Source organism: Mizuhopecten yessoensis, unplaced genomic scaffold (assembly GCF_002113885.1).
Source record: "Mizuhopecten yessoensis strain PY_sf001 unplaced genomic scaffold, ASM211388v2 scaffold11011, whole genome shotgun sequence".
In the NCBI taxonomy this organism is placed as follows: Eukaryota; Metazoa; Mollusca; class Bivalvia; order Pectinida; family Pectinidae; genus Mizuhopecten; species Mizuhopecten yessoensis.
This window is the reverse complement of record NW_018408834.1, coordinates 425,197-453,039: the sequence shown is the minus strand read 5'-3', so window position 1 is coordinate 453,039 and position 27,843 is coordinate 425,197. Positions and strand designations below refer to the sequence as shown.

At 37.3% G+C, this 27,843-nt stretch overlaps 1 protein-coding gene across 2 annotated transcripts; it reads left to right on the top strand.

Moving 5' to 3' along the window:
* On the top strand, positions 1 to 27,530 carry LOC110464585 (histone deacetylase complex subunit SAP130-A-like). Of its 2 annotated transcripts, none has more exons than XM_021519869.1 (19): positions 1 to 98; positions 3,757 to 3,902; positions 4,505 to 4,610; positions 5,007 to 5,237; positions 5,550 to 5,790; positions 6,024 to 6,262; positions 7,129 to 7,242; positions 7,945 to 8,257; positions 10,377 to 10,489; positions 11,325 to 11,483; positions 12,884 to 13,163; positions 13,698 to 13,832; positions 15,623 to 15,735; positions 18,882 to 18,978; positions 19,518 to 19,627; positions 24,287 to 24,421; positions 24,893 to 24,996; positions 25,577 to 25,699; positions 26,171 to 27,530. In XM_021519869.1, exons 2-19 carry the CDS (start codon positions 3,768 to 3,770, stop codon positions 26,318 to 26,320), a joined length of 2,898 nt encoding a protein of 965 aa, XP_021375544.1. In that variant the 5' UTR covers positions 1 to 98; positions 3,757 to 3,767; the 3' UTR covers positions 26,321 to 27,530. The 2 variants fall into 2 exon arrangements, with proteins under 2 accessions (XP_021375544.1, XP_021375543.1); XM_021519868.1 differs by having other exon boundaries at positions 3,757 to 3,920.
* Positions 27,531 to 27,843: the final 313 nt, after the last annotated feature.

Sequence of the window (27,843 nt, the reverse complement as noted above, 5' to 3'; positions counted from 1 at the left end):
GTTACATTTCTCTGACCTCGGAAGCAAAGGAAAACACGACGAGTCGGTAACAGAATTTGGATAATTTCTCATTGCAGCTTTCTCCTGAAAATGAACAGGTAGGTAATTCCGAGTAATGCATATGCATTGAATAAACCCTTCAAAAAACCGAACGTTTAAAGCTGAGGATTATCCACAAGGCATATTCGGCCAACACAGGTTGAATTTTGTTCGATTTGGCTGTTCTGTTAATTTTCTAGCATCATTACCGAGGTTTATTAATTAATCTCCATTTGTGACTGTTGTCCATACTCTATAGAATAAATGGACAATGACATTACACCAAACATATATCAATGGATTGCTACGTTATGGCGGGTATTTCAACTCCGTACATTTTTGTATTCTGTCATGAAGGCAACAGTCTAAATTGAGGGGGCGTCTCAAAAGACAATTTGACATATATTTGGCAAAGACATGCGTCTATTTTGAAGTCTTCTGCAAGAATTGAGGCAAATATTTAAACTCGATGTTGCCATAACATTTTGCTTGCTCGCCGTTCGTATTCATATGCTTAACCTCATCTTGATTTTCTTCACGGTTTACTTTCATCCACTGGCATTTTGCCAGTACAAGCTTGCCGAACCACAATCATACTGTACGTTACGCTAGTTTAGACAATAATTTGACAAAAAGTCAGTCTCGAAAAAAATAGTAATTTAGTATAAAATATTCACTTTATAAAAGCTGACATTATAACTAGTAGTAATACTATTATTGTTATTATACTAATATAACAGGAAAGGAAAACCTGGACGAACTCTAGACAGATGCTCTACCAATTGAGCTACCTAGTCGCCGACGATGGACCCAGTCAAGTTCTGCTACATCCCTCCCTAATTTTTCTAAGTCTTTGCACCCGAAGACACAACTATTTACAACCCAGGTTCGGGTATCCCCTTGCCAAGCATACACCAATTGCAAATGCTTGAAACAAGGGTTGGTCACGGGCACCACTGTAAAAGGAAAGAGAAAATGCCCAGCCAAACCAGGGTTCGAACCCAAGACCCTCCGAACTCTAGACAGATGCTCTACCAATTGAGCTACAATGTACCTGGTCGCCGACAATCGACCCAGTCCAGTTCCGCTACACTAATATTAAACATGCATGCAATTTTAAAGACTGAAGCTTTTAGTTCCCTTTCAGTTTGTTTTCATCATTTGTTCCATCATGTTAAATTGAAATTTTGGTTGTCATTCAAATTCACAAACTATTATACAAAATGTAATAGATATGATATCTGACAACAGATGGCCTGTTCTTTGTCACTAAATGTATTTCTCTAGAAACTTGTTCAACTTTTACATGTGCTGTAGAGTCTCTTCTGTAAGATCACAAATGAATATTATCCATTGATTTAGCTACATTTGTAGTAAAGGAGCATTTGGGATTTGCCAACCTTCCAGTCCTTCATTGAAACTTGAAAGTAGAAGAATCCATGCATGTACATGTATAGGTCCTAATGGAAAATTCTATGACCTTGCAGCTCACTTTATTTAAATGACCATGTTGCAGCATCAGTTTACTGGCCATAAGATACAGGTGACTTATAATTAGTGACAGGTGTATCACAGGAATCAAGTTCATTGTGACCAGGATGTAAAAGGATGCTGCATATACCAACCAAGCTTGACGGACCCAACAACCCGGGAAATTGTGTAAAATGTGCTGCAATTTCACAGGCAGTTCTATGTGTTGACATTTCAAGGAATAATTGAGTAAATTGCATTTAGGAGTTGCGCACATTTAGAGTGTTTAATATATATAAAAACATCATACAGACGCAAAAATTGTAGGTGTAAAACATGGCTGGTTGGCCTGGTGTCAGTTAAAGTGAACGGGTGGGTTGTCATGTTGATCTGCGGCATGATACTTTGGTGTGCTGGCAAATTAAAACCCTGCTAGAGTCTGGACCAGTTTCAGCAAATCTGGCAACCACTACATAGCTCTAAACTACTGATAAATGACTTTAAACCCCATCACCCACTCACTCACTCCCCATTGCTGTCAATGTCTGTCATCGGTTGGCACTATTAATCTCCTGTAAAAGTATCTATTTACAAAGGATAATTTGCTGTTCAATCCTGCTCTACTTATTTCTTAAAAAAAAGGAGGGGGGGGGGGAGTTGTTATCTACCTATATCTTCCTACCCTAATTTGTTAGGGCATGTTACCTGAAATACACACTTTTTTTGCCTAGTTGTGTTTGCTATTGTCAGTATTGGCCTTTTTTTTTTTTCTTTCTTTCTTTTTTTTTTTTAGAAAAAACACCATTAATGCTACTACCAGTGTCTTAATCAGTGTTATACAATATCCTTTTTAGAGCCTTTGATCTTGCATGTTTGTGAACAGCTAGCTGTACACTGCCTTTCACATAACTTCATGATCAAATAATTGTGTTAAATGTACATAGTAAACCATTCATGAAATCAATAAAAAATCAACATACAGTTATTAAGATGTTCCAGTAAACACACTCGCACAAACTGTCACATTCATTTGTACATGAAAAGAAGATTGGAGCATTTTTGTATTACTTTGGTAATTACATGTTTTTTTCCTCAGGAGTTTGTGAGAAAGCTGTGGTATTGTTAAATCTTAATCCTAATGGATTCAGTGCTATCAGGGTAATTACAAATCTAATGTGAAAGGAACATTAAGTGTTGGTTTTCTAAACATAAGTGGAACACAGACAGTTATTCAGTATCACACTTATTATAAGGATAATTGACTTTAACCATCTAGAGTAACATTTAAATAATTTGGTATTGGATTGAAAAAGCCTGAAGCCACTTATAAAACAGAAAATGGTTAAAATTCTACTCCAAAAAAACCCATTTTATTAAACTTGCTTATTGCACTTTTTTTCACACAAGGACAAGTAAAATGTTTTCATTGGGTGGATATGTTTATACTTGATGTTTGATAACTGGTTGTCTTTATTTGAACAATATAAAGCAAAATTTGACCCCTTATGCAGTTATGGTGCATTTTTCAGTTGTCATTACTTCAATTTGAATCGAACTATCCGTGATTTAGAAAATGTGATGATTTTTTTTCAGATTTTCTATATAAATACGGCCAGAGTGTCTTCTTTGAGGTGTGAGTTTTGTGTATTTCTTTGGGAAATACTGGGAAATACTAAAGACCTGAATGGAGTGGATCATGTCAGGTTTTAACTAGGGTTGAAGAATTAAAAATATAATGTTTTATTCTGTTTTACATATTACAAACATTGTTATGTTATATGTAATTTAAATGTGCTGAAGCATTGTGTTAAATGCTGTGGAAATATTACTTCACAAAATTAAATTATTTGGGCCACCAATATTTTACTCGCCCCCCAAAAAGATTTTTGGCCAGCCAATGCAGGTCCCCCACTATCCTTTATTGTTCATGTTTACTTTTGAAACTGATCAGTTAAACTGCCGTGGAATTCTTGTGTTTCTGTGTTATAAAATACTAATCACTGGGGAGATAAATAGAACCAATATAGTATGTACATGTATGTCCTTTTTACGTCCTATTAATAACTACGGCCATTAGAGGAGGAAACAGGTTTTTTGATACTGAAGGAAAACCAGAGTACCCAGAGAAAAAAACACTGACCTGACGACTGCCCCACATAATTCTGGTAATGTAAAGCGATGACTAATGAAATGTATTTTTTACTGAAGTTTCATTTAGAATTTTCTGATTTTATTTTCATTGCACAGATGATTTTACCATGAGCAGTCAGAGCAGTGGTGACCAACCTGAGGATTCAGAAAATTTAGCCCGCCCAGCTGTAACCTTATCATCACAAGCCCATGTCCATCAGAGGTCGCTGGGGAACCTCACTCAAGGAACCACCACCTACCAGGTAAACCTACTGGGACAGGTAATATAGTTGTACTACAATCATATGTGTGAACCTTTATAAATACAGTACAACATAACATTCTTTTGTTTTTTAAATAAAAAAGAAATTGAGGAATAATAAATTCAAAGCTAATACACGCAGAGAAGCATGATTGGCACATAAAATAAAAGAAATGTTCTCATGGTGCAGAAATCGTCAAATTCCAATCAGACATTTTGAAATTAAACTTTCATATGTTTTAATTAGTTGTACTTTTCTATATGAAACATGGTAATATTGATATTGTGCCATTAAGTGTTTCAATATACATCTGACGACTTATTGGGTGTTTAAGAACAAATCTAGTAATGCGAAAGATATAAACTGTTTGGGGGAAATGAACACATGTCGTATTGGCTTGTGTGTGAGCGATGTAATGATTACATATGGTTATAAACTAATGAGAAGTTACATAACCTGTGTGGTAGAATATTGCATAATATACTATAATTTTGTAAAGATGTCTTTTGTGATTATAATAATTGGTATGTTTTTTGAGTGGACAAGATGTGTTTCCTTTGATTTTTCAGCATATTGAAAAAATATGAATTTTGTGTTTTAAGGGTGCATTATCAAAGTCAGCAGCATTGAACAGACGTATGTTGACGGGAGGTCCTGGTGCCTCACCGCCCGCTCATCCCTCGCAGTTATCTACCATCATACCAACAGGTATGTCACACCCAACTTAGGTTAAAGGTCAGAGGTCCAACAACCTGTATACGATGGGTGCACAAGTGTAACCTTTATGATTACATCATGTGACAGTTGAGGTAAGATTGTGGTTTGAATTCAGAAGAAGACAAAGAGGAGGTAGCAAAAAACAATCACTTTCTTGTTTAAATATGTCGTTCTATAAACTCCAACAAGTAAGAAATTATAATGTTTACTGAGTAATCACCTTTCAATCAAACAAAGCCACGAGACAGCAGAGCAGACAGTAGTGGGGTTAGTATTCAGTCCTGCCAGTATGATCTTAAAACGATTGCTTTACTCTTAGTTCTAACACAAACAGGTATTCATTTTTCCATGTCTTGTGTAATTTACATGTAATGATCCACTTTTCAGGTATACAGATTGGCATTTCAATGGATGCCAACAAGTCGTTGTCAACAACAGCCTCCCTGGTGGGAGTTCCACCACCAGCGATTGTTAGCGTAGGAATGGCAACGCCAAGCATTGTACAAATCAATGCCACTTCCTCCTCTTCTCTTCTCAGCCAAGCGCTCCCCCTCACTGGCAATATCAGGGGGGCATCTCAGCACCAGAACCCAACCTTCCAAACCCATCTCCCCAGGGGTGAGTGTTTACATGTTCTACAAGGATAATGGAAATGGAAGCTGGGGTAGGGTTGGGGGAAGGGGGGGAATCAGGCCTTAATCAGTTCCTTCCAGAAGTTTCAGGAGAGCCAGGTCTAAGAAAATACTTTTATCACAATAAAAGCAAGTGCCCATTCCCAAGATTTTATCCTTGATAAGATCAATTTGCAGTTTCAATACTAGCCTACTTTGCAACAAAAGGAATAGAATTTTAATTTCATTGATCTGTATTGATTATATTCACATCATAAAACTAATGTACAGATCCATCAATATTGATATGTGTTAATAGGAGCGGCGACTGCAGCCTCTGTGTTGGCCTGTCCTAAGTCTGTTATGACTGCAATGCCAGTACTACGCCATAATGCAGCCACCATACACATCCCAGGCACCGCACCTCATGGTGGTCACACGTTAACAACGCCGCGGAGCCAGCTTATCACCCCAAACATCCGGCCAACTACCCCCCCACAAACTCACTCCCCAGCACCCACAGTCAGTCTGGCAGGGGTTCCCACATCAGAAACACACAGGTATGTGTCCCCAGGAAAGAACAACACAGACAGGCGCCCCAAACAACAGTGTCAGTGTTTAACAAAAAAAAATGGACCTTCACCTGTAAAATGTTGCATTTTGAATATATTTTAACTCATTCTGCAACTTGAAATATTTTGTCTTTTTACACGTTTTCATTGAAACCTCGCTCTCCCCACAAGTTATGAACTTGGTCATATTAGGACTGCATTGGACTGATTGGATGTTGTAGGGTTGGAATATCTGTCCAGGCAACAGGAGCCTCAAGTTCTGCCTCCAGTATACATATCAAGCTTCAGACGCCAGGCACCACTACGGAGCCCCTCACAAAACAGGTCCTGTCTCAGTCAGCCAAGCAGATCCATGTGGCACAGAACCTAAGCTCCGTCCCCAAGGTCCTCATGTCTCAGGCAGCCGTCACACCCCTCGTACAGCATTCTCTCAAGGCTGCAGCACCCAAACAAAACAAAGGTAGGTAACTCTACGCTACACACAAGTTAAATGGTTAAGTAACTCTGCAACACACAAAGCTGACAAGGGTAAGCAGCTCTATATTAGCAGAAGGTTTTGCATTAAATTTCAACTAATGAAAAAACACAGTGATACCACAACTGATGTAGCATACAAAATGTATATGGAACTAAGACTAACTTAGTTAGATTTAGGCCATTACTTGATTTTCAGGCCATTTTTACATGCCTGTCAAGATTTCGACAGTACATATATATTTGTAAAAGGATCTTGGCCTTTCCATCAGTTTGTCCAGCACACTTCAATTTCTACAGAATAACTTTTTTTAATAGAAGTTTCAATTTGGATCAATTTCAAAAGCATGTAAAATATACAAAGACCATTATATAAAGGATAAGTTCTAAGTTGAATATATACATTTGCTCTGCATCCTTCCATTGTAATGCATTGCAAAGGCAAACGTTGTTATGAGACTATAACAACATTTGCTATTGTAACATCATCAATCTCTATTGTGATCGTCATCAATTTCATTGTTATCAACATTTGATTTGCGATTCAAAAACTGTTCGAAATAACTAAATAAAGCATAATTACTCTATCATAATGTAAATATAGATAATGAATATTTTAGCAAATATTGTTATGGTCCTTTAACACGCATTTCTATTGCTGACATAAGTTTGTCATCAGTAACAATGTGTGTTATAGGACCTTAACAACATTTTCATTGCTTAATTAATATTCACAAGTCAATATTTATACTACACAAAGTGTACAAGAAAATAAATTTACAAATTTCATGATAATTTGCATTTCAAAACCATTCAATGATATATAAATTTAATAAATTAATTATTTTTCAGCTGCTGTAGCGGCAGGTGTGGCACTATCTTTATCTTCGACAGGAATCTCTCCTTTATCTATCTCCTCTGTAACCCCGTCAACGGCACCATCCGCTGTCCCCTCTATCCCTATAGGTAATGTTTTCCCTGTTACAAGCTGTTTTTTATTTGGCATTGTTATGTCTCACACTGAGGTGAGAGGGTGGACATATGATATTGCCATTGGCTGTCTATTGCACAGGGTAGTGATGTCATCTCTAGGGTCACTGTTTGTGGTCAGATTTGCATGGAATTTTATACAGAGGTTAGGTTCATGTGTCAAGAGATGCTGAGTGAATTCAAAGTTCAGCATTAAGGCACCTAATGTTAAAGTTACCATTGAAATAAAATAAAAAATCTTTGCACAATGACATCATCACTGTCTTACCAGTTTAAATTTCCATGAAATTTGATACAGAAGTTCAGTGTTAAGGCAACCTGAAGGAGTTTTGAAGGTAACATGGGTCTGATGTGTCAAAATCTCTCTAAAAAAATCTACTAAACTATAAGGGTTGGAGTGATTACAGTTGGATGAAGATTAATGGGGACTTGATTTTTTTTTGTTCGTTTGTTCAAATAAATGGCCTTGAAATACTCTCAAGGTTGCTTGTTTCAAACATGTTTTTAAAAGTAAAGCTGACTTCTACAGATGCTTGACGCTTATTTCATATTTCATTGATGATGAAATCCTATGAACAGATTTTTGAGAAATCAAAAAACTCAGTTATGATAAATGCCTGTTTGTGTATGTTTACAGCTATGATAAATCAATGTCTTGTGTGTGTTTGTACTTTACAGCGAAAGTACCCCCAGTGCGACAGCCAACCGCGCCAGCCAGCTTAGCAGGAATCACGCGCATGTCTTTACCACTAGACCAAAGCAGTTCCACACCAAGCCAGCCCCACACCAAACAGACACACAGTTTGCCCCAGGGACAACCTCACACTACACAGACACATCCTGTTCTCCAGGGACAGACCCACCCTCCTCATACACATCCCCAATCCCAGGGACAGACAACCAGTTTTGTCCCCCAGCCACACCGGCCAGCCAATATCGCCACAAGTCATCTGCTCAACCCTGTGACACACACAGAAATTCGGCCAGAAAGGTAAGTCACAGCAGAATATGATGTAAGGAAACCTAAATTCACAATAATTCATACTTTCATGAAGTTCAAAACTTCAAATAAGTTCTCTGGAAAATAAAAACAAAATGTCTGAACAATGAGTTTTTTGCATATTTCCGCTGTTTATATCCTTCTATACGTGCATGTAGACCCCCACTCCCCCCACAATTTGAGAAGCAAGACACCATTAGATATTGCTGTTGCTCTAAGTAATGAATTATCTATGTATTTATTTCTTTAGCATATGAGCGACAATTGATCAGTCATTATTGATAGTTTAGGCAGACAACAAGCTCCTCCTATATTTCATAAAGAATTGCTGCCACAAAAAACTTTTTGTTTATATAACCAGATAATAATTGTTTCCAAAATCAGAACAACAGCAGGCAAAAAGATCAGCAGGATTTTAATGACTCCGATCAAGAGAAACTTTAGTCCCGAGTACTTGTATGGAGGCCAAATCGTAAAATTTAAGTCTTGAAAATCAGTTGATACTACTATCCTGTTTGAGTGCCATAGCTATATTTGGTTCCTGTTTGAGTGCCATAGCTATATTTGGTTTCTGTTTGAGTGTAAGAGCTATATTTGGTTCCTGTTTGAGTGCCATAGCTATATTTGGTTGCTGTTTGAGTGCCATAGCTATATTTGGTTTCTGTTTGAGTGTCATAGCTATATTTGGTTCCTGTTTGAGTGCCATAGCTATATTTGGTTCCTGTTTGAGTGCCATAGCTATATTTGGTTCCTGTTTGAGTGCCATAGCTATATTTGGTTCCTGTTTGAGTGCCATAGCTATATTTGGTTCCTGTTTGAGTGCCATAGCTATATTTGGTTCCTGTTTGAGTGCCATAGCTATATTTGGTTCCTGTTTGAGTGCCATAGCTATATTTGGTTCCTGTTTGAGTGCCATAGCTATATTTGGTTCCTGTTTGAGTGCCATAGCTATATTTGGTTCCTGTTTGAGTGCCATAGCTATATTTGGTTCCTGTTTGAGTGCCATAGCTATATTTGGTTCCTGTTTGAGTGCCATAGCTATATTTGGTTCCTGTTTGAGTGCCATAGCTATATTTGGTTCCTGTTTGAGTGCCATAGCTATATTTGGTTCCTGTTTGAGTGCCATAGCTATATTTGGTTCCTGTTTGAGTGCCATAGCTATATTTGGTTCCTGTTTGAGTGCCATAGCTATATTTGGTTCCTGTTTGAGTGCCATAGCTATATTTGGTTCCTGTTTGAGTGCCATAGCTATATTTGGTTCCTGTTTGAGTGCCATAGCTATATTTGGTTCCTGTTTGAGTGCCATAGCTATATTTGGTTCCTGTTTGAGTGCCATAGCTATATTTGGTTCCTGTTTGAGTGCCATAGCTATATTTGGTTCCTGTTTGAGTGCCATAGCTATATTTGGTTCCTGTTTGAGTGCCATAGCTATATTTGGTTCCTGTTTGAGTGCCATAGCTATATTTGGTTCCTGTTTGAGTGCCATAGCTATATTTGGTTCCTGTTTGAGTGCCATAGCTATATTTGGTTCCTGTTTGAGTGCCATAGCTATATTTGGTTCCTGTTTGAGTGCCATAGCTATATTTGGTTCCTGTTTGAGTGCCATAGCTATATTTGGTTCCTGTTTGAGTGCCATAGCTATATTTGGTTCCTGTTTGAGTGCCATAGCTATATTTGGTTCCTGTTTGAGTGCCATAGCTATATTTGGTTCCTGTTTGAGTGCCATAGCTATATTTGGTTCCTGTTTGAGTGCCATAGCTATATTTGGTTCCTGTTTGAGTGCCATAGCTATATTTGGTTCCTGTTTGAGTGCCATAGCTATATTTGGTTCCTGTTTGAGTGCCATAGCTATATTTGGTTCCTGTTTGAGTGCCATAGCTATATTTGGTTCCTGTTTGAGTGCCATAGCTATATTTGGTTCCTGTTTGAGTGCCATAGCTATATTTGGTTCCTGTTTGAGTGCCATAGCTATATTTGGTTCCTGTTTGAGTGCCATAGCTATATTTGGTTCCTGTTTGAGTGCCATAGCTATATTTGGTTTCTGTTTGAGTGCCATAGCTATATTTGGTTTCTGTTTGAGTGCCATAGCTATATTTGATTGCTGTTTCAGACCTGTTGGGATCTCTACGTTGCCCCAGTACCCAATGGCTTTGCTGACCGAGTACCAACAGCTTATGTATCAACAGCTGGCCTCTCAGATACGGCCCAACCAAGCGGGACTGGGTAAGTATGCTTACGGCCAGGTACAGTGAGGTCATATAGATACAGTTTAGCTCCAGTGGTGATACTGCGTGAATAGGTATGTTTATAGTAATTGATTATCAGTAACATGTTACTTGAGTACAATTGATGGTTGATAGAGGTTGTGATTGGTTGTGTTTGAGCAAGTATTAACTGACATTGATCTGTACATACTTCCTTTTACAAAACGTCAATCAGTAAAATACTATCATTCATCTGCTAGGTGATATTATTTGATGATGCATCATCAGCTGTTTAATGTTCCTTAGGGTGAGTCATCACAAAATGTGTTGTCATATGTTCTGTATACCGTCACTTATCACGCTTTGATGGACAGGACCGTCACTTATCACGCTGTGATGGACAGGACCGTCACTTATCATGCCGTGAATAATTGTGAGGTCATATTAGATACCGCTGAATGTTGTCATGTTGGGTTTTGAAAATAATTTTCATGCTGGTAACGGTGTTGAATGATAAAATTAATCTATAATTAAGACAATGTGAAAATGTGAAGATATTGACTTGTTTCACAAATAAATGATCAGATAAAACTTAGTTGAGATCTAATGCCATATATATATATGTAGATATAATGTAAATTCTAATTCTATGGAAAGCAAACATTAATTTTGAAAAGGATAATTTCTTTCTATGAATTCTACCTGCAAATAGAAAATATTTCAGAAATGACCTCTGTATCCGTTTACCACCTTTGTGTGAGAGAGAATCCCCATGACCTTCCCCCACTTCCTCTGTTCTCTGCTTATTGCCGGTAGAGTAAACGTTCTAAACATTAGGTGTTTGATTATTTTAGCGGTGCCTGCAGCTGCTGGACCTCATGCACTGTCTGTCTCCTCTGCTCAGACAGTCAAGTTCAGCCCGATGACTTTAATGGCGGGTGACCCTCTACGATTACAGACGCTGTCAGTACACACACCCTTCTCTAGTGCTTCAGTCTCTACAGTGTCAGACAGTAAGTACCTAAACAAACTACAGACATTGTCGGTACACACACCCTTCTCTAGTGCTTCAGTCTCTACAGTGTCAGACAGTAAGTACCTAAACAAACTACAGACATTGTCGGTACACACACCCTTCTCTAGTGCTTCAGTCTCTACAGTGTCAGACAGTAAGTACCTAAACAAACTACAGACATTGTCGGTACACACACCCTTCTCTAGTGCTTCAGTCTCTACAGTGTCAGACAGTAAGTACCTAAACAAACTACAGACATTGTCGGTACACACACCCTTCTCTAGTGCTTCAGTCTCTACAGTGTCAGACAGTAAGTACCTAAACAAACTACAGACATTGTCGGTACACACACCCTTCTCTAGTGCTTCAGTCTCTACAGTGTCAGACAGTAAGTACCTAAACAAACTACAGACATTGTCGGTACACACACCCTTCTCTAGTGCTTCAGTCTCTACAGTGTCAGACAGTAAGTACCTAAACAAACTACAGACATTGTCGGTACACACACCCTTCTCTAGTGCTTCAGTCTCTACAGTGTCAGACAGTAAGTACCTAAACAAACTACAGACATTGTCGGTACACACACCCTTCTCTAGTGCTTCAGTCTCTACAGTGTCAGACAGTAAGTACCTAAACAAACTACAGACATTGTCGGTACACACACCCTTCTCTAGTGCTTCAGTCTCTACAGTGTCAGACAGTAAGTACCTAAACAAACTACAGACATTGTCGGTACACACACCCTTCTCTAGTGCTTCAGTCTCTACAGTGTCAGACAGTAAGTACCTAAACAAACTACAGACATTGTCGGTACACACACCCTTCTCTAGTGCTTCAGTCTCTACAGTGTCAGACAGTAAGTACCTAAACAAACTACAGACATTGTCGGTACACACACCCTTCTCTAGTGCTTCAGTCTCAACAGTGTCAGACAGTAAGTACCTAAACAAACTACAGACACTGTCAGTTAACACATCTTTCTCTAGTGATATCAGTCTGCAACAGTTGAGTACCTAAACCAACTAGATATTGTGAAATGCTTTCTTTGTCCTTTTTTCAAATCAAACTTTTTATGATAACAACGAATTTAACACTGAAAGTAGATATATATTTATTTGTTTTCATCAGAAATATAATTTGCAATCTGATATAGGTTAGAAGACAATAAGAATCAGGAATAATCGTGGAAGGAGCCATGGAGCCATAGACACCTCAAAACTGGAAATTGCTCATTCTATTAATTGTAGAGAATAGCCTATGAAGTTTTATTCACCAAACTTTGCTGAAAATGTTCTATTGCTCTCAGCTTCTTGGATTTTCTTTGATAAATGAAATGTTATTTATTGGTGCCTGATTACATTGATGTATTTAAGACCCTAAAACATTCTATAATTATAGGTGGTGCAAGGTCTTCAACTCCGAATGATTCAATAAGTGGAATTTCCTGTGCCGTGTCCACTGCTTCCATTCCTGTCCCAGCCCTCTCTGCCATCGCCATGGCAACCTCGTCAGCACTTTCTATAGCTCCAACACTGTACTCTATGACCTCAGGGGCACCTCACCCAGGCTCCCTGACCCCACAGCACCCATCATCACAGGGAGGATTATCGAGCACACCGGTCAGTCAGCCGAATGCCTCACCACGCCCCAGCATACTCAGAAAGCGTACCAATGAAGGGTAGGTACCACACGAAGAGAATATTCCATCTTTGCGTATTGCAGAGTTATCTTCTCTTGAGAGCAGGTATTGATTGTTACTTCATTTGTTTGTGAGAGTAACGTCATCAATTTTTGAGAAAACAAAGTAATTTTCTCACACGAACCAATGACGTAACAATCAATACCTGCTCTCAAGAGAAGATAACTCTGCAATATGCAAAGACGGAATAGAACAGTGAACTTCTATGTACTTGTAAATGTACAAGAGTTGGCTAAAACAAAAATAGCAGAAACAGGGGAGATGACATGCTTTACACAGATAACTTGATGCTATGATTGAACAAATAAGAAAATCTTTTTTACCTGTTAAAATTTAATAAACTGAAGTAGGTAGGTTTGGCAAGGTGTGTTATTTAACCCTTTCACCACTGTAGACCATAATGGACTCATCCAGATCAATGCATGGTAGAGTCTACTAAAGTTACATAGGTGTGAAAGGGTTAAAGGATTTTATACACTATTTTATAACCCTCAATATCAATTTGTTTATCAGAAATACTCCTGTGAAGAAGCCTGTGTGTGGTCTCAACACGATGACGGACAGACACAGTCCGCGGCCAGACTCGAGAACAGACTCTGCCCCCCAGTCTAACACCAGTTCTCCAAAGACACCTGCCACACCTGCTGGGTAAGTCTACAACATGTGGACCTGATAAACTTTAAACACCTATCACAATATAATAATCATCTCTTTCATACTGATTTTCTATCTATGTACTCTTCTTTTTCCCCCATAGACAATCCTAGTTAGCCTGTTTTCAGAATACTGTACTGTTGTTGAATTTCACAGGGTTTATATTATGCAGTTGTCTCGAACTAATTTCCACAACATTGCCTGGTAAAAATGTTGCTTCATGAGTGTGCTTTTGTATTTGGGTTATTGGATTTATTTTACAAGTATTTTAACTAGTTAATCTACAAAATAACATAAAATATGATGCTGGATTGCTGTTCGATCATCCTATTCGGCAGTGAAAGTGTAGACCGGTCTTTGCTTTTATCTCGGTATATTTATAGTATTAACATTAACTGGGTATTTAATTTCCTGCTAACATTAGTGATCACGAATATAACAAAGTTTCTTCCCTTGCAAAATTTGCATCTATACAGAGATGTTATCAGGTAAAGTTTCATGCTACCATGTCCATGTCATACTTCATTAAGACGGCATTTACAGTGGCCCCTGATTGGCCCGGTCATACTTCATTAAGATGCCATTAACAGTGGCCTCTGATTGGCCCGGTCATACTTCATTAAGACGGCATTTACAGTGGCCCCTGATTGGCCCGATCATACTGAATTAAGATGGCATTTATAGTGGCCCCTGATTGGCCCGGTCATACTTCATTAAGATGGCATTTACAGTGGCCTCTGATTGGCCCGGTCATACTTCATTAAGACGGCATTTACAGTGGCCCCTGATTGGCCCGATCATACTTAATTAAGATGGCATTTATAGTGGCCCCTGATTGGCCCGGTCATACTTCATTAAGATGCCATTTACAGTGGCCCCTGATAGGCCCGATCATACTTAATTAAGATGCCATTTACAGTGGCCCCTGATTGGCCCGGTCATACTTCATTAAGATGCCATTAACAGTGGCCTCTGATTGGCCCGGTCATACTTCATTAAGACGGCATTTACAGTGGTCCCTGATTGGCCCGATCATACTTCATTAAGATGGCATTTACAGTGGCCCCTGATTGGCCCAATCATACTTAATTAAGATGGCATTAACAGTGGCCCCTGATTGGCCCGATCATACTTAATTAAGATGGCATTTACAGTGGCCCCTGATTGGCCCGGTCATACTTCATTAAGATGGCATTTACAGTGGCCCCTGATTGGGGTGGTCATACTTCATTAAGATGGCATTTACAGTGGCCCCTGATTGGACCGGTCATCTGTTAACACTGTCCTCCCTTGCCCTAATCAGGGGTTTACAATTTATATAGTAGAGGTCTAGCCCAGTCAGATTATAAAAATCTTTCTGTAGCCCAACCCATATTTTAATACTAAAAATTTAACATTTTCACTACCTTGACATAAACTTGCTAGTTCTGTGTTAAGTTAACTGTGATATTTTGATACATAATAGATAGCCTAAAAATTTCCTCTATCACATAACATTGACCCATTTTCTTTATTACACCGTTCAGACTAAAGTTAGATTGTAATATCATCAAAGAAACAACTTGGTGTGGTCATATTTAAAAAAAAAACATATCTCTCTGGTAAGGCAGTAGACATGGACATAGGATAAAGACTTTTTTCTTTTTTGATAAGTTGTGGATATGTTTACAATTTAGCTCTCTAAATCTCACTGAAAATAAAAATTGTTTACTCGTTTCATGGATATTTCAAATGGACTATGTAAGATAGTGTTTATTGTTAATATTCTTTTATTTGATTGGCAGTGAGAGTCAGTCATCCACAGACACGGCTCTGTCAAGTGAGGCCACTACCCCAACTCACAACTCGCTAGGCGACATGAAAATAAAGCAGGAACCACTAGATGCTGTGGAAAATGGTGAGTGAGACTGGTCAGTTAATAAGTAAACATGTTATAGTAATGACACTGAGACTGGTCAGTTAATAAAAGTAACGACCCTGAGACTGGTCAGTTAATAATAGTAATGACTCTGAGACTGGTCAGTTAATAATAGTAATGACCCTGAGACTGGTCAGTTAATAATAGTAACTATACTGAGACTGGTCAGTTAATAATAGTAATGACCCTGAGACTGGTCAGTTAATAATAGTAATGACCCTGAGACTGGTCAGTTAATAATAGTAATGACCCTGAGACTGGTCAGTTAATAATAGTAATGACACTGAGATGCTGTGGAAAATGGTGAGTGAGAATGGTCAGTTAATAAGTAAACATGTTATAGTAATGACACTGAGCCTGGTCAGTTAATAAAAGTAACGACACTGAGACTGGCCAGTTAATAATAGTAACGACACTGAGACTGGACAGTTAATAATAGTAACGACACTGTGACTGGTCAGTTAATAAAAGTAACAACACTGAGACTGGTCAGTAAATAATAGTAATGACTCTGAGACTGGTCAGTTAATAATAGTAATGACCCTGAGACTGGTCAGTTAATAATAGTAATGACCCTGAGACTGGTCAGTTAATAATAGTAACTATACTGAGACTGGTCAGTTAATAAATGTAACGAAACTGAGACTGGTCAGTTAATAAGAGTAATGACTCTGAGACTGGTCAGTTAATAATAGTAATACCTCAGAGACTGGTCAGTTAATATGTAAACACGTTATAGTAACAACACTTGTTTGTATAAGGATTGACTAATGCACACTAAGATTTCACATTCATTATTGAGGTGTATAGAAATTGCATCGACTATTATAGAAGAAATCGGGCAGTTGAGAAAAATTTGTTAGCTCAACTTTCTCTTTTGTGAGCTTATTTAATAAAAGATCATTGTTTGTACATCTTAGCGCCATACATTAGAATATATCTATACGTGTAACATTGGCTTTTATATTCATTAGAATATATCTATACGTGTAACATTGGCTTTTATATTCATTAGAATATATCTATATATGTAACATTGGCTGTTATATTCATTAGAATATATCTATACGTGTAACATTGGCTGTGATATTCATTAGAATATATCTATATGCGTAACATTGGCTGTTATATTCATTAGAATAGTAACGACACTGAGACTGGTCACTTAATAATAGTAATGACACTGAGATGCTGTGGAAAATGGTGAGTGAGACTGGTCAGTTAATATGTAAACACGTTATAGTAACAACACTTGTTTGTATAAGGATTGACTAATGCACACTAAGATTTCACATTCATTATTGAGGCGTATAGAAATTGCATCGACTATTATAGAAGAAATCGGGCAGTTGAGAAAAATTTGTTAGCTCAACTTTCTCTTTTGTGAGCTTATTTAATAAAAGATCATTGTTTGTACATCTTAGCGCCATACATTAGAATATATCTATACGTGTAACATTGGCTTTTATATTCATTAGAATATATCTATACGAGTAACATTGGCTGTTATATTCATTAGAATATATCTGTACGTGTAACATTGGATGTTATATTCATTAGAATATATCTGTACGTGTAACATTGGATGTTATATTCATTAGAATATATCTGTACGTGTAACATTGGATGTTATATTCATTAGAATATATCTGTACGTGTAACATTGGATGTTATATTCATTAGAATATATCTGTACGTGTAACATTGGATGTTATATTCATTAGAATATATCTATACGTGTAACATTGGCTGTGATATTCATTAGAATATATCTATACGTGTAACATTGGCTGTGATATTCATTAGAATATATCTATACGTGTAACATTGGCTGTGATATTCATTAGAATATATCTATATGCGTAACATTGGCTGTTATATTCATTAGAATATATCTGTACGTGTAACATTGGATGTTATATTCATTAGAATATATCTATACGTGTAACATTGGCTGTGATATTCATTAGAATATATCTATACGTGTAACATTGGCTGTGATATTCATTAGAATATATCTATATATGTAACATTGGCTGTTATATTCATTAGAATATATCTGTACGTGTAAAGTTAATAATAGTAACGACACTGTGACTGGTCAGTTAATAAAAGTAATGCCACTGAGACTGGTCAGTTAATAAAAGAAACGACACTGAGACTGGTCAGTTGATAAAAGTAACGACACTGAGACTGGTCGGTTAATAATAGTAACGACACTGAGTCTGGTCAGTTAATAATAGTAACGCCACTGAGACTGGTCAGTTAATAAAATTAACGACACTGAGACTGGTCAGTTGATAAAAGTAACGAAACTGAGACTGGGCACTTAATAATAGTAACAACACTGAGACTGGTCAGTTAATAATAGTAATGACTCTGAGACTGGTCAGTTAATATGTAAACATGTTATAGTAACAACACTTGTTTGTATAAGGATTGACTAATGCACACTAAGATTTCACATTCATTATTGAGGTGTATAGAAATTGCATCGACTATTATAGAAGAAATCGGGAAGTTGAGAAAAATTTGTTAGCTCAACTTTCTCTTTTGTGAGCTTATTTAATAAAAGAGCATTGTTTGTACATCTTAGCGCCATACATTAGAATATATCTATACGTGTAACATTGGCTGTTATATTCATTAGAATATATCTATATGTGTAACATTGGCTGTTATATTCATTATGAGAGAAGAGAACATCTTGTGTGTAAGGTGAAAGTTTGAGCCTGTTGTTTTACCGAAGTTATCTCCCTTGTCTCTAAAATGCTGTGAGATGATTTGACCTTGTTTGAACCTCTGTGTGCCGTGGTTGTCTCCTGCTGTTCTTGTATGGGACCTCACAATGAATGGTCTGATATGCAGTGCCTATGTGGCATAAAAACATGTGTGAATGATAAATGAAATGTGAATATCTGATCGAGAAATAAAATTAAGTACTAAGCACTTGCTGGAGAGACACCCATTGATCATATAATCTGTGTTGGTGTAGTTTGTGTGGCGTTATTTATAAGTTTACATGCCAGTGTTTATGTTTAGGGTTCCTCACAACTGGGGTAATTACTCTCTCCTCCACTTTATCTCACTGAATTAACAGTTTTGATTGTTACATTTATTTCTAGGGTTTCCAACAGCTGTAGCAATAGCTGCCTCCCTGTCTGCCTCACTACCCAACTCCGTGGAAGCATCTCCTAGAAAGAAACCCAGAAAACAGTTACTGTAAGTAAACAGACTCTCAAAGCTCTTTAGTGCAAAATAACTTTATTTTCTGTTACATATTTTTAGCAAACAGTGTAATTTGGTATTTATACAGAGAGAAAATGGATATAAGCACAGATTATATTAAAATGTAGTATACTACTCTTAAAAGTTATCAAAAGGATTAGCATCATTTCATATGAATGGTTAACACATCAGGTGGTTTTTTTTATATCAATATTAATTAATAACACTTTTCATTGATGGATAGAGCTTTTATAAGTACAAACTTGTATGGTACATGGATTGAGTTTACTGATTCAAATTTTTCAGTCTATAGTGTTGCTTGTAAAGAAACATTTATAGTTGTGTTAAACTTAGAGAATTGGCACTGTACACCATATATTACACATTTAAGATAGAAGACTTTTAAAAGGTATTATAAAAATAATCTAAACCTAATGCATTTTAACATCAGTCCTCTCCAAAAACATTTGATCTCGCAAGTTTGATTTGATGTCAATTATTAACAAGAGTAATAGTTCTACTGTTGTTTGCAGACATGCCAACGAAGAGCTACGTGATAACTCCTCAACAGACGAAGATGTGGAGAAGGTGGAGGAAATCAAAGAAGAAGTGCCGGACCCAGTGAAGAATGAGATGAAGGATGGTACGAGCTCTTAACCCTAGCTTAATGTAGATTGATGGCCTCAGACTTTGAAGGATAATATATTATTAGCTCACCTGGTCCGAAGGACCAAAGTGAGCTTATGCCATACCGTGGCGTCCGTCAACAATTTCTTTAAACGACTTCTTCCTCTTAACCACTGGTTGGAATTAAAGTAAATTTGACTGGAAGCATCCCTAGGTGGTGGGGATTCAAAATTGTACAAATGGTGGGGTTGACCCCCCAGGGGGATGAGGGGCGGGGCCAAAAGGGGTCAATTTGGCCATATTGCTTTAAGCGACTTCTTCTCTGGAACTAAGAAGTGGATATCAACCATATTTCACTGGAAGCATCCCTAGGTGGTGGTGATTAAAAATTGTACAAATGGTTGGGCTGACTCCCCAGGGGGCTTAATGGCGGGGCCAAAAGGGGGCAATTTGACTATATTGCTACAAACGACTTCTTCTGTAGAACTGTGGACTGGATATCAATCATATTTGATCAAAAGCATTCCTGGGAGGCAGGGATTTAAAATTGTACCAATGGTGTGGCTGACCCCCCAGGGAGCTGAGGGGCAGGGCCAAAAATGGTATTTGGCTATACTGCTTTAAGCGACTTCTTTTCTGGAACTAAGAAGTGGATATCAACCATATTTGACTGGAAGCATCCCTAGGTGGTGGAGATTCAAAATTGTACAAGTGGTTGGGCTGACCCCCCAGGGGGCTGAGGGGCGGGGCCAAAAGGGGGCAATTTGGTTATATTGCTATAAACGACTTCTTCTGCAGAACTATGCCATTTATATTGATCATATTTGGTCGGAAGTATTCATGGGAGGTAGGGATTCAAAATTGTACAAATGGTGGGGCTGACCCCCCGGGCTAAGGGGTGGGGCCAATAAAATGTATTACTTGGAAATGGTTGAGATCCCCACCATATAACCATATATACAATTGCTGAGTATAAAGAGAAGAATGCACATTTGCTTCCAGGATGTCCGTAGGGTCTGGCCCCACCCTTGGAGACATAGTCCCTGGGCCATAACTTGAAAACGGTTGAGATCCCCACCCCAAAACTATATATACAAATGCTGGGCATAAAGAGACGAATGCAATCATGATATCAGAATAGACCCTGGGGTCTGACCGAACCCCTAGGGACCTAGTTTCTTAGTCACAGCTTGGAAACAGTTGAGAGCCCCACCCTATAACCGTATATATACAATTGCTGAGTATAAAGAGATGATTGTACATATGCTTCAAGGTTGGCCTTGGGGACTGCCCCACCCTTGGAGACTTAACCCCTGGGTCATAACTTTGAAATGGTTAATATCCCCACCCCAAAACTATATACACAAATGCTGGGCAAAAAGAGACAAATGCAGTCACGATATTAGAATTGATCCTGGGGTCTGGCCAAAACTCTAGGGACCTAGTTACTGAGTCAAAGCTTGGAAACAGTTGAGATCCCCACCCCATAACCATACATAAAATTGCTGGGCATGAAAAATCTAATATTTTAGCTATGCTACAAGGATTGGCCTTGGTGTCTGTCATATTCCCTTGATCTCATTTGGAGAATATTTTGCCATGATTGCTTAGGTATCCAGGTGAGCGATACAGGCCCTCTGGGCCTCTTGTTCAATTATAGCCTTTGGCAGAGGTCGATACCTGGATTTATTGACTCGAGAAAAGATATATTAACCGAGGACACAGTTCAAGGTCAATATTTCTTTTCTCGGGTCGATAAATCCAGGTATTGACCGAAGTTAAAGGCTATAAAACAGTAATGTAAGCAATCTGAAAAAACACAACAAAATAGCTTCGGAAGTGGGACGGTGCATTGTTTGGAGACACATCATTATTCTATTTTTAGAAACACCCAGTCCTTCAACAAAAATCACACGCTCCAAGCCAATATCGCTGGACAAGTGATGCACTCCTGGCCAATCACTTGTCGGGAATAATATGAAAATATAATAATTAGCTATATTGAATCTTTATGGACAGTTTATATTGCAAACCATTCCTTTGTATGATGCCGAAGCCTTGGTCAAGTTTGAAGATTGCTGGAATCAGTGTACGCTTCATCAATTTTGCTTACTTATTTTGTTGTTGATAATAATGTTCTGTTTGTGTACGAGTTATCACGGAAACTGTTGTTTGTGCATATTGTCAGTATCCAGACCAAGTTAGAAGACTGGAGGAATCTGTGTACCTCTATATTTTCTGATCTGATTGCTGTAGCTTTCCTGTCATAGTAGTTGAATATTTCTATGAGCACAGAACAGTGAATAGGAACTTTAATTCCTCGGTAACCGTTGATATAGAAGAACTGGTAGATATTTACCTACAGACGAATCTGCTCAAGCGACCATCTGTATGAAATGACCATCTGTTTTATGCGAATACTTTTCATTCCTCCTGACCGTTTTTACTATGTAATTTAACTGTATTAAGTGACCATCTGTCTAACGTGACCACCCAATACTGACCCCAAAATTAGGTTAAACGACCACATTTGATACATTTTACCGACCATGATTGACGAAAATATACCAAACGGTCGTTGAAATAGTTGTGAATCTCCAAATTTGCGACCGTCACCACATTTGACGAAGGGCTAATTCACAATCTTTTTACCAAGTTCAATGAACAAATTTGAAAAAAATTATTTCCAAACTTATAATGAATTCATTGATGAACAGAAACAAATAAGAAGTATTTTTTCTAACTGCCGATATTGATGATATAGCAGTTAAAATACGGCCCGATATTTATCGCAGCTGTGCAAAACCATTTTGATTGTGCGAGTGTCCAGCTAGGCAATGTAACCTTTAACCCTCCATCTGATTGGATGAATTACACTGGCGGGTTTTCATTCTTGAAACCGGGTCTGTTGAGAGATGTTCACGACAGCACTCTCTTGTGAAATTATCATTAAATAATAAATATCAGCGCAACTGCACAGTAAATATGTTTATGTTAGCATACATATCGTTTCTAATTCCTCATCAATATTAAACGCCTTTAATAACATCCCTGAACTTTTCAACGCCAAAGAACTAACGACAACAATACCAGTCCGTTTTACGGCAACATGCTGTCGGCTTTATTTAGGTCATTTTCTTAACTGGATTCTCTTTCTAGTTTCCATCGTAAAATAAAGGAATAATACACGTAAACCCATCTGTTGGACCAACACAGGAACAGCTATCATTTCAACAACAATGTATTTCGTAACAAGTTAGTTTTAATCATGGTAATTACCGAAAACACAGTTGTGTAAGTTGGGAACTTACACAAGTCTCCGTGGTCCAGTCTCCGTCGATCGTTTGTTCTGAGTGAAATGACATTTTTTTTCAAACACTCTTAGTTTTTTGTTTCCTGTCCAAATTATTACTCGACTATTGTTTAGTTTACCACCTGATTTGTGAATGATGTTGTTTTAAACTAACTGTACGTGTGCTTGGGGCGGTGGTCTGTTTACAGTTGTCTGAATAAGGAGTCGCTTGGTTATATAGTCGGTTACAGTGTGTACAAAATATGGTCAAATTTTATTAAACAACCACTTTTATTAAACGCCAGGTTTTTAGCTCACCTGGCAAGAAGTGCCAAGTGAGCTTATGCCATGGTGCGGCGTCCGTTGTCCGTCCGTCCGTCCGGCGTCCGGCGTCAATATTTTACTTTAAACAACTTCTTCTTAATAACCGATAGGCCTAGGGTGATGATATTTGGCCAGAAGCAAACTGGGATGAAGGGCTACCAAGTTTGTTCAAATAAATGACTTTCATTTATTTTCAAGGTCACAGGGGTCAAATATGTTAAAAACTTTAAACAACTTCTTCTCAATAACCAAACTGCCCAGGGAGATGATATCTGGTCAGTAGCATGCTAGGGTGAAGAGCTACCAAGTTTGTTCAAATGAATGACCTTCAATTATANTGAATAACCAAAATGCCCTGGGTGATGATATTTAGTCAGTAGCATACTAGGATCAAGGGCTACCAAGTTTGTTTAAATGTATGACCTTGAATCATATTCAAGGTCACAAGGAGCAAATATGTTTAAAATATTTCAACAACTTGTTCTGAATAACCAAAAGGCTCAGGATGTTGATATTTAGTTAGTAGCATATGCTGGGATCAAGGACTACTATGTTTGTCAAAGTGAATTACTTATATTCAAGGTCACAGGGGTCCAATTTGTTTAAAATCTTTAAACAACCTCTTATGAGTAACCAACGGTCCCAGGATGTTTATACTTTGCAAGTTTCATCCTGAGATGAAAGGCTATACAATGTGTTCAACATAATGACTTTGTTCGACTTTCAATCACAGAGGTGAAATGTTTAAAAAAAAAAATAACAGGGTCTTTTGAACAAATTTTAATCATAAATACTGATATTTTGCATGTAGCTTTATTTTAGATCACTTTTAAGGTTACAAGTGTGAGATTTATACCAGGTGAGCGATGCAGACCCATTGGGCCTCTTGTTTAATTTCCCTTGGGTGGTTGCTTAATACAGATTACACTCTATAACTAAGGCTTGGATATTTGTTACCAATATATTTTACAAGACTTCAGTTTTTAATTATAATCTAATTGTATGTATTACTATAACTTTGATTGTGGTTATATTTCACAAGCCTATTGTATGTTTCAGAATATGTTGATGATGAAGGCGTTCGATGGACCATTGAAAAAACCAAACCATCTTTATCTCTACTTAACTTTTATAATATTTCATGGAAATCAAAAAATAACCATTTCAATCGATACACAGATGTTAAACCCAAAGGTAGGTTGATTAAGGCCAATTTATTTTATTGATTCAGTGATTGTTGGAACACAAACATTTGAGTCCAGAGCTTTTCCTGTTAGATTTGCCCACATTTTGAGAATTCATGGTATATCTCTTGAACCCATATTTTTGATACGATGTCCAGGATCAGCCTAATTTTTTTTTTACAAAGATCACTATTGATTGTTATTTCATTTTATAAACTCTGCAACTTTAGACTAATGGGCTGAGATTTTTAAAACTACATCTTCCAAATTTAAAGTTCTACCAGCCCCTCGGTACTTGTCAAATATTTCGCAGTAATACATTCGTTGTTGCTAAAAATCTGAAATGATCAATCACTGTGTCTAATGATAACAGTCCTTAGCAATGTTCTGTCATGTTCAATTGGCCTAAATATAGTCAGAAAAATATTCTTTTCAATTGGGGCCAAATATATCAATTAAATATGCTTGTGTACTTGATCAGATGAGCGGCGGCCAACAGTGAACGAGCTGTCGAATCAGCGAGGAGTGATGCAGAAGGCCAGTGGCTGGAAGTTGTTCCATGTGGCAGCCCAGCTGGATGATCTTGTGAGTAATGTCTTGAAAGTGTTTTAGTTACTGCTTCTATGTCATTTACACCTACATTAACATATTTACAAATACTTGTACATTATTTACACCTACATTAACATATTTACAAATACTTGTACATTATTTACACCTACATTAACATATTTACAATTACTTGTACATTATTTACACCTACATTAACATATTAACAAATACTTGTACATTATTTACAATTACGTAAACATATTTTCAATTACTTTCACGTTATTTACACCTACGAAAACATATTTACAAATACTTGTACATTATCAACAAGTAAGTAAACACATTTACAATTAATAGTACCTTATTTACACCTACGAAAACATATTAACAAATACTTGTACATTATTTACACTGACGTAAACATATTTACAATTACTTGTACATTATCAACAAGTACGTAAACACATTTACAATTAATAGTACCTTATTTACACCTACGAAAACATATTAACAATTTAACAGTACTAAAGTGGATCCTAGATCAGAATCAGTTCAGCCAACATATTACTTAATGTCCTGTTAGACTGACTTTCATTGTTGTGTGTTTTGTTAGACGGAGTTGGAGAGAACACTGAACAGTAAGGTTCTAACACTACAGTCCTCAATGGCCCCACAGTCAACCTCTCGTCACAGTCTCACGGAGGACGACCTCGGCCTACTGCACGAACTTGCACAGGTATTTAATGTCACTGAATTACTACACCCAGTGTAATCTAGTACCAACTGTGGTGGAATGACTTAAGCTTTCAGCTTTCTTTCACTGGTGGCCGCACATAGCACCTTAAACTAGGAGATCACTTTTCACTTTATAATGAGTTTTGTGAATTTATTTATTTTTCACCAAAGACTTTCTTGTTTGTGATGTTGTCTTTGACTGGGACATCTTGATCTACTTTACCTTAAAACTGTTAAATTGCCACCATTCATCAAACAAGATTTTGGCACCATAGATAAAACTTGGTATTTAGCACTTAATTGAGGGGGACACATAAAGAAATTACTTGAAAAGTAAAGGGAAAAGAACACTGAAATATGCCGGCAGTAAACAAGGTTGAAACTGCAGTGAGGGGAATTAAATGTAGGTACAACAATTTTAGATGTCTCCATTAATTACTGAGTTTGATACGATTTTCTTTCCTCCCCACAGGGTAACATTCAGCGTTCACGGCTTATATCTGACCAGCTGGAGGAGGCTAAATCGAACATGTTCAAAGTGCTGGAACACAAAACCAAAATTACAGAGATTATTAATAAACACATGAGCAAGAGACCTATCAAAAAGAAGGAAAGAACGTAGCAGGATCATGGAGAATTTTGTGGACAAATGATTGTGTTCAGTACTGGAAAACTAGGGCAATCACTATGACCTTTGACCCTGTCTGGGTATAAAGGAGAGTATCCATGGAGGACTGGGAAATAAAACCCCAAAAGGACCATGTATGCAGTCTAGATCTATGGAGGAATATCCACAGTCACCATATGGGTACTGCCATAGTAGTTACTCTGCAAATCGAGGGCAAATGGAGGGACACAGAACAGAGGGTTTGTAGAAATACAAAGTCAATCTGAGGAATGGAATGTCAAGGAGGTTTTTTCTTGATCTTCTAAAAAGATGAATTACACTGAAAGTAGGACTGAATACTTGTGTACTAAGATGACATTCTGATGATCTGTGGAGGGATATCAGATAATGTGAAGCCTCCATAGAAATACGAGACAGTATGGACGGAAAGGATAAGTTATACTTTAAAGTGAAAGCAGGGATATTAAAGGGAAGGTTTTTATCAATGGAATGAACAGGAAAATCATATGTCCAGAGAAATGTGATTGTTTGGAGTGGGGAGATGTATTTTACACAAGTAATGAGGTTTTGATAGAAAAGATTAAGTTTTATAGAATGTGAATGTACTAACAGGACAGTTAAAACTGTATAGAAATCTGAAGAAAAAGATTTGAAGGATAAAATTATGGAGTGCAATGTGGAGGGATGTAGCAATTTTTGAGATGTTAAGTCTGAATGATAAAATGCTATAGAAAAAAGGAAATGAAAGTACATGTTAACTTTAAAATGTGAAGGTTCAAAAAAGTATATCTATGGCATAGAAAGGTAGAAAACTGTAGAAATACTACAGTAAACGGAAGAAAGAAGTAATACAAATCTTAGGGAGTAAATTTTTAAACTTTTATAAAGGGATGTAATTCTACAAAATTACCTGTCTTTATTTACATCCAAATATATTACACACCAGTGCTATCAAATGAACTTTACCTTAAACAAAGGTTGGAAGAGTCCACTTTGATGAGAAAGGTGTGATAGGTTGTGAGAAGGTTTCCTATTCAATGGTGATGTTGAGATGGATATGGAACAGGAATTACATTTCCTAAACTGTGAAATGTTAACTGAAACAATCAAGTCATTGCTGTAGGGATACTTTCTCTGGATATATATACATTAATGAATTTATTTGTATTAAATATTTGAGAAAAAGTCCTCATTAAATATGGAAATACAAGTTTGGCTTTGATTTTCTTATTGATATTGTCAATATTTAGTAGGTATTATCTTATTTAACCATTAAGTTGTGCTCAATATTAAGTCCACCCTCCGTTAATCAGACATCACAGTTGATGATCATTTCTGAAATTAGCCCTTACTTGACCAATTTTACTGTCATTTTTACTAAAACTGAAGCAAAGGTGATATACAGGGATAGCTGTCGGCTTCAATGAAGGCTTTGGTTTTTCATGCCACTCTCTACACAATATGACATAAATCATGTACATATGGAGCAAACTTGTTTATCATTTCTCAACAAATAA

Coding starts and splice junctions, on each gene's coding strand:
- LOC110464585 (XM_021519868.1), top strand. CDS start 3,768: ATGAGCAGTCAGAGCAGTGGTGACCAACCTGAGGATTCAGAAAATTTA. Junction 5,791..6,023: donor CCCACATCAGAAACACACAG/GTATGTGTCCCC, acceptor TGGATGTTGTAG/GGTTGGAATATCTGTCCAGG. Junction 25,700..26,170: donor TACTGCACGAACTTGCACAG/GTATTTAATGTC, acceptor TCCTCCCCACAG/GGTAACATTCAGCGTTCACG.